Source organism: Merops nubicus, unplaced genomic scaffold (assembly GCF_000691845.1).
Source record: "Merops nubicus isolate BGI_N331 unplaced genomic scaffold, ASM69184v1 scaffold44656, whole genome shotgun sequence".
NCBI classification, from domain to species: Eukaryota; Metazoa; Chordata; class Aves; order Coraciiformes; family Meropidae; genus Merops; species Merops nubicus.
In genome coordinates, this window is record NW_008617822.1 from 36,760 (window position 1) to 45,127 (window position 8,368).

Genomic DNA, 8,368 nt, shown 5'->3' on the forward strand with positions numbered 1-8,368 from the left:
ATTCATTTTCCAAGGGTGAAATGCTAGGCAACTTCAGTTTTGCTTGGACAGAACAAGTAGATAAGTTTAATATCTTAAGCCATTTGGGCCAGTAAACTGTTGGTATTATGAAAAGTTTGACCAAAACACAACAAGAAAGTTTCTAATAAACACCCAAATTAATTTGCTTTCTCTTATGGTTTTTATGAATTTAAAGGTTTTGTGTGTTTTCAACTTTCTATACACAAGTCAGTAAAATAAGCTGGAGAAAAGGCTAAATCTGACTAGCCCTTCTGGTCTCATAATTCATTCTTAACTCAGCCAAAACCAGGTTTGCAAATATGTCCAAAATTTGAAGATTTTAAAACCCACTGTAACTTTACTCCATGCTCAGCTATAGAATCTTGTTTAGCTTCATTTTTAGAGGATTCGGATAACAGGATATGCTTAAAATGCATCTATATGCGCATCAAAATAACACTGACATGGCAATATAGACAATTTGAAGATAAGCACTATTAAAAAAAAAAACACACAAACCCTAGAAACATGAGGATGTAAAACTCAGCCTGTGCCCTCCTTATAATTCAATTGAACATTGCCTACTTCTCTGGATAACTGGAGGTACCATCAGTTGCTAAGTTTGGAATATTATTGAATAAGCAAACAAACATGGTGGGTAAGTAAGGCTAGTACTGGAGAAAATACTTCATTCATTTAACTATATAACTATATAAAAATCTTAATTTTAGTTACCCCAAAGAAGATATTTTTGTTAAAATTATGAAGTCATAGCAATAAGAGATGCCACCTAAGAAACTCTTATTCATGCTGAAACATTAGCTAGGAAGGGGGTAGAGCAGGTATATTTTGATTTAACATATTATGCATTCAGATTATAGAAAATTTTTATAGAAAATAACACAACAATTTTAACCAGGAAGCATATGCATTTTCATGCCTTGTTCAGATTTAATTAGGGCTTTTATTATTATTATTTTTCAATAAAACAGTGTTATTTACTGAAGCAACAACTACCACCCACTAAGGCCAAGGTAACTGATACAGTGAGGTAAAGAGGTTCAGAGGAAAAGACAACAGCATATGTTAGCATTCAAGAAAGCGAGTTCTCCCTTGAAGTAGACAATTTGTGGTCGTTTCAAACTGTAGCAATTGCTACCCTGAACATAAAACAGGGCTCTGAACATACAGCCTCATGTGCTGAGGCTCTGTCTTAATAATAAAATTAGTGAGATTAGAATGGGCCCTCAAGAAGTTTTAGTCACGCAGAATTTTGTAACGGAATGTTACTTTTAATATTAAGTCATCTTGCGATTAAATCTATTTCTATGACTGTCTTAACACACACTGTGCCCTGCAAGGAACAAATACGCGACTATACACGCACTTATTAAATATTCATAGTAAGAAAAAATGTGTGTCATCAAAAAAGGAGCCCATCCTTAAAGAGATAATTCTCTTCTATTACACTAACTAGAAGTCAGAATCAAGGAGATTTAAACTCTCCCATTGTTACAGTGGAATAACTAACACTTACATAGTCCTTAAAAAAAAAAATGAGATAAAGAAGCAAAAGCATTAGTTAGCTCAAACAAGGATGCAGCTCTCAGACTTAATAAAAGAAACATCCTGTAAATGAAAACAAGAAATATTTAAAATCATGCTCGTTCTTTCACCTCTTCTCCTCATTAGTATGGGTTTGAGGCTCTTTCCTCTAGCAGCAGGAGCCAAGCTCCCAAGCAAGTGGCACACTTTGTTCTATGTTCTTTCAGGATATGGAATTCCCTTCCCTGTATCCTCTAAAAAAAAAAAAAAGAGTTAAAACTCTCATCCTGAATCTCTTTGGCTGTATGAGAAAATTTCCAGCTGAACTCACATCACTAAGTGCTATAGGGTTACAAGGTATTCAATCATGTGTAAATGATCAAAATATTGGAAGATACTGAATAGTCTGATCAAACGTAAAGTTTATGTGCACTTACTCCCAGAATTCCATCACTGGAGAAGTAGCATTTTGTAAAGAGACTTGACTGCAGTTGCTCATGTTAAGTTTTTGAAATTCCACACAGTTTTCTATAAAAGAACAAAAAAGAGTTTGCTGTATTGACATGTAAGCACGTTTCTTCTTGTGTACCTTCTAGTTTCTGCATCTTACAAAGTCACCATTCTATAATACATTTTCTCTATGCAATTAAAGGATTTCTTGGGTCCACAAAAATGCCACAACTGCTACTTCTGCAGCACTGTTTTGATCACCAGGCCTAGCCCAGGAAAATACCCATGTGGTATGCTACATTCTCCTATAACACCACTTTCCAAAGGCACAGTTGCAATGGCAAGGGCCAATAAAACATCTAAGGCAGAAGAAAGATGCTGTGAGAAACTGAGGCAATTGACTGTGAATTACAACATATTCCAACTGTTTGTTCAATGAGCAATGGCAGCAATTGCCTTATGAAATGCTGCCAGCCACAGGTTTCCCCTTTGCCTTAATATGGCAGGTGAAAAGTCATTCTGGCTTATTACTATTCTCTCTCATATACCGAGAGGAGGTCAAAGCAGCTCAGCGTTTCTGAGGTCACATTTAGCATTTAAACAGTGATCAATACTGGCAAAGCTCCTTTGCAGGGTTGCCAAAACTGATACTAAAGCCTTCCACATCTGTTGGGCCCAAGATTAGTTCCCTAACAACCTAAACTTCAAGATTTCAGAGAGTTTTAGGTATGCTCAAGGAATGTGACAATGACCAATTAATAAAACCCCTGAAAAACCGTACAATTGGTACATGATTTGAAATCAAACAGGACTGTAAGGAATAGATGCAAAAACTTCAGGAACGTGTAAATAAGGGCAGTGGTGTGTACTTCTCCCCATAGACATTTGGGACCTTCAAATGCAATAGGTAGAGCATTACAGATAAAACCATCAATGACAGGATAGATGCAGAGCCCTATCCTGTAGACACTTTCAAATACACACCCCATCTTTCATGGAAGAGACTATTTTGCCTGCAGAAAGGATTATTCACGTGAGTAAATTTTTAGAAGTAGCATGATGAGCGTTATCCTTCAACATCTGGCATGAAAAAAAAAGAGTGAATCCAAAGTTCCACATTTAATCTCTTCCTCTCCATTTAAACTCTGCCTGATTTCATTAGAATGAAAAAGCAAGATCGTAACCGGTCATCAGCCCTTCCGCAGAATTCACTTACTATATTCAGGGAGAACAGATATGATTGCAAATGAGAGTATGGGATTTAGCCAGAATCTCTTAGAGAATTAATAAAATCCAAAGTCTTCTGCTATCTGACACTATATCCTGCAGGAAATAATGCTTATACAATGATGGAAACCAAAAAAGTACAAACAAGTCTTCTCTTCAGGATTCCTTTATCTTGGTGTAATGTGATGTGATGGGCCCATTTCTACAGACTTTCCTACCAGAATAGTTTGGTTCCTGACATTTTAAAATGTTAATCCATTACTTGGAAGTATTTGTATAGCAATAATGTCTACTGAGGTCTTACCTGTATTCCATTCATGCCCACAGGTAGCCCATGGAAGCTCTGTAGTAAAGCAGTTAAACAAATAGAAGATAGCCCATGCTAAAATGATGATGTAATATACATTTAGATGTGCTTCTATAACTTGGGTAGCATAGCCAATGCCTGGGGGAAAAAAAAAAAAAAAAAAAGATAATAGAAAACTTTTACTTTCCAGGTAATTTTAAAACTAATGCTTACTACCTTAAGTACAACTTAACTTCAATTTTGATACAATTTATTTTAATTTACTTCAAATTCAAGGCATTCTTCTCAGTAGAACACAAAAGTGTTTGTTACCTTCAAATAGAGGACAAACTTTCCTCCAGCACGTAATGCCTCCTTCACTAGTAAACTGTCCCAGGGCCGTCTCCAAGAAAAATACTGGTATTCCACAGCAAATAAAAAAGACCACATATGGGATAAGGAAGGCACCTAGAAACAGACATTGATGGGGACCTGGTTATAATGAATACAGTTCCTTGACAGTATAGTGAGAAATTAATTTTCTTAATAAAGGAAATACCACCTATTAGCCACCTTTCAGGCACCGTGCTGAAACTGCAGAAAGTGTTTACTCCTGGCCCCAAATATCACAAGTTAACCTATAAGCCAGTGTCAGGGACTAAAAAACAACCAGATCAAAGTTCCTCAGCATAGACTAAATTCTGCTCATGTGTCTCTCAAACATCAAAATGACTGTAGTCTTGTTCAGCCACACAGTTCTGCTCTCATCATCTCCGAGTGAGTCTGCATTATCTTCTCTTGCTCACTTGCTTTTCTCAGGAAAGCAGGGATGAAGAAGCATTATGGAAATTAAATCCAAAAAGTCCTTTGTGTGTTATTTCGATAAATAAACTCCAGCATAGATAATGAATAGTGCAATTCAATGCTGAAGCATCATATACAGCAACAAATCCTGTCTCAGTGACTAGTAGAAGTACTGTATTATTTAATGATTGATCATGTTATTGGGTATGACACCTAAAGAAACATGGCTGTATGTTGAAGCAAAGAAATGAGCTAAGGTAGCTATGTTAGTCATAATGTCACTTGCTAATAATACTGATCTTAGATATTCGATTTAGAACTGAACCTAAATAATAAGGAATAAAATAGAGCCTTTTGACTACATAGAGAAACGGTTAACATATAAAGCATAAAGATTTTTCTTCCCCATCGCTCAAGTACTCAGACTTTCTGCTGAGTCAAAGCATGAGTCTGAAAGCCAGCAACTATATTTGTTTAAACAGAAACAAGGAAAAAAGGAAATAAATACTGAGAAGAAAAAATAAAAAAAAATAAGATTCTGCTATTTTTACTTACACCAGGGAAGTTCTACTGCTTTAACCCTGCAGTCTAGCACAGCAAAGTACTGCACAAAATAATTTATCTGAGGCTGTAGGAAAATTACTAAGTATTATCTAAGCTATGAAAATAAAGGTAGTACAACATACATAATGTGCTGTATCCAGACCTCAACCTGCTGGCTCCCAAACAAATAACACCCCAGTGCAAATTAACTCCATTTAAAGCTCCCACTAAATGATGAAAGCATCCCATCATTTTATTCTATTTAAAATCAACACAAGAAATGCTAAACACACAAAAGTTTGGGCAGATGCAGTTTTTCCTAGGCAGATGTGCTTTACAGTGCTGTCCATCATCGCATACTCTGAGCAGTTCTTTACAGCAATAGCAAGAGCAGCATTTTTTTCCTCCAGTGGGAGTCCTGAATAACCATTTGGTAGTTAATGAACAGCACCTTAACAGCTACATCTCTAATACTAAATCTGTCAGAATATTAATTATGAACAAAACGTTTCCGGATATACTTCATCAGGAAAATTTCTACAACTACAGGGCAAATAGGTGTCCCATTCATCATCTTGAAACAAAACCCAAACAATCCTACACCAAAACCACTAGACATCCACAACTTGCAGCAATTGTTATGCTTTAGTCACTTTGCTTAGAAAGTTGGGACAACTAAATACAGCAACTTTGACTTGCAGTTTCTTTCTTCAGACCCAGCACACCAAGTGAGATCTTTTCACCTGAGTCTCTTCCCTCAACCAGGCAATTTGCCTGTAGTTGAATCTCAGCCACATCTCAAACAATACATGTGGATTTCACAAAGGATGGAATCCTTGCATCTGAAACACGGTTCCTCTGTGGAGTTTACTGTGCAAATGGGTTGAACAAAATGCTTATAGGCCTGGCAAATGCAGCTTGGCCCAGTCACATGCACAATCATAGAGAGTTTAACATGGCAACTTGTTGAAATTTAAAGTATTAGCTTAGACTTTTTTCCAACACTGTTCTGTGACAGGCATACATCACGAAAATCAGAGGACATCAGGTTTCCCAGCTTGCAAACAGATGATATTACAAGAAATATCTAATTCTGAACTTGCAAAGAATATATTTTTCCTAAAAAAAAAAAATCGCTAAACATCCATAAAAACAAATTAAGATTATAGAAGCTTATGTGTACACTACCTGTTATGACTCAAAGTACCAGGGAGAGGTCAGACCCCAGAAGTTCTATACTACTGCTTCTAGACTCATTAAGTAGCTACCAAGTTACTTTATAAATAGCTCATGTGTCTTCCCATTGTCTTCACTTACCACACACTAAGTACTTCTCAATGTTTACATCTGATGTATCAAACAAGTCCAGCTCTGGTCTAATTCCAGCAGGGCATTCCAGAGAGTTACAAAAATACAGGCCATAGACCAAAGCCTCACCAAATAAAATTGAAATCGATGGCAAATATCCCATGGTGCCAGGACATGACCAATTAGAATAGAATAGTGGTTAAGTATGATATTTAATTAATTACGTTTCCACCAAATCACCCACAAGCATGGTTAGGGTTTTTTCTACCTAATGCTATCAATTTTAATGCTATAACATTAAATTTTGACAAGCTAGCATACGCATACATATGGGTATATAAAGGCTACTGGATTAACAAGAAAAACTTCATTATATACAGGGGGAAAAAAAATTCTGTCTTTTCCTCTGCCAAAATTTCTCAGGGAAAACTTTGATAATCAACAAGAAACCCGTCCCTGAGTTCAGACAACAGTGCCTAGTTCTGGAGCAACAACGGGAAGAAATCTGGCACAGCAGTACCAGCAAACAAACCCCAAAGAACAGATCTTTGCATATCAGTCACAGAACAAATCTTTTTTCTCCCAGCTTCCGTACTTACACTAATGCTGATTCAGGCCTTAACTGGAGACACTGTTGAATCCAGTCCACAGAGTTCTAAATTAATTTTTTACTTTACTTATCTTCCTTTGCTTCACAAGTCACAAGTGACATGCATATTCTTAACTATCACATACTTTACCTAGCTTATATTTAGCTGTAACCAATATATGCCACATGTTATACTTGTGGAATTTAAGTCTGTTTCTCCCTCAAATAACTGTTTGATCCTGAGTTTTATAGCGTTTGCTCTACTTTTTGAGTAACAGGCAGCTTTTCTATCTTCCCCTATCCTACTGCCGTGATTTAGGAAGTAATGAGGAAAAAAATAGTACGCTTGAGTTAAAGAAATTTTGATATTAAAAAAGGGGGGGAGGGGAAGCAATTTTGTAACATTATCAGAAACAATATTCATCCTCTCCAAAGCTTACTGCTACAAAAAAAAATAAACTGCTGCATTCTCTTCTACATTAGACAACCTTATTAAGTATGCTTCAGATTGTTGACTTCTTCCACGTTAACAAATCTTATAGAATAAGATATGTCCATTTACTAACACAAAAGAAGCTTGTGAAAGTAGGTTGCACAATATTGGAGAAGCAGAAGAGAAGAGAAACACAATGCTTTTTTTCTTAGTTGTCAGGTGCTTAATACTTTCCTATCCACACACACATTGAAATCCCAAATAGTCATCTCTGACTAGGGCAAGAAATCACTGTAAAGCACTCTTAATTTTATTTCCCACATGCTTATGGTGAGCTGTAAAACAGCATAAGATACCATCTTACCTCCTCCATTCTTGTAGCACAGGTACGGGAATCTCCATACATTTCCCAGCCCAATAATCTCCCCTGCCACAGAAAGCACAAATTCAACCTTGTTGTTCCAGTGACCTCTTTCATGAACTTTTTTATCGTTGCTGTGGACGAGGTTGGTACTTGAGGCTTCTGGGTCCAAAGCATCTTCTGGCTTGCCATTAATTATAGGAATAGTCTTTTCAGCTGTCATGACTGTTCAGCCTGGGGGAAAACAGAAGGAAAACATACAGGTCACTTGTCAGTCACTTGTTAGCAATAAGTTCTGGTGACTAAAGAAACACTTCAGGATATCATTAGCTTCTTAATACTCACATAAACTTGGAGGTGAAAGTGAAGGGAGGCAAGTCTGTAAAAGGTGGGGAAAGATGTAAAGAAGGAAAAAAGGAAAAAGAAAGAAAAACAAGGAGAAAGAGGCTTATGTACAAGGGAAGGAGAAGAAGATTTCTGAGTTAAGACAATATTATTATTAATAACTTAGTATTATGACGTTGTTTTCAGGTGCACATCGTGAAGCTTTTCAAAAATCCCTCCCCAGGCAAGGATCCCAGCTTGCCTAACCTACCAGGGGCCAGAGATCTCCCACACCTTCCAGGCACACGCTTGCGAACAGAGACGGGGAGAGGAGGGCAGGGAGCCCGACTGGTTCTGGCCTGCCCGGAGGAGTAAGGGACCTCGGCGAGTACTCACCCAGGGCTCTGCCCGTGCCGGCGCGGCCGGGAGCGGGGCAGGCTCTCTAGCTGAGCGCCCGGCTCCGAGCGAAGCTCCGCGGACCGCGCTGCGCTCTGTTGC

General features: G+C 37.5%; 1 protein-coding gene across 1 annotated transcript in view; it reads right to left on the reverse strand.

The window, feature by feature from the left end:
- Positions 1-7,769, reverse strand: part of LOC103775780 (sodium- and chloride-dependent GABA transporter 3-like) — a gene marked incomplete at its 3' end in the record, with an annotated part of 27,295 nt that extends 19,526 nt beyond the window's left edge. Inside the window, exons 1-4 of the mRNA XM_008943253.1 lie at positions 7,550-7,769; positions 3,842-3,976; positions 3,527-3,667; positions 1,983-2,073 (exon numbers count right to left, since the gene is read on the reverse strand). Coding sequence (XP_008941501.1) covers positions 1,983-2,073; positions 3,527-3,667; positions 3,842-3,976; positions 7,550-7,769 — 587 coding nt within the window. The remainder of the gene's footprint in view (positions 1-1,982; positions 2,074-3,526; positions 3,668-3,841; positions 3,977-7,549) is intronic.
- Between the last annotated feature and the right edge of the window lie 599 nt (positions 7,770-8,368).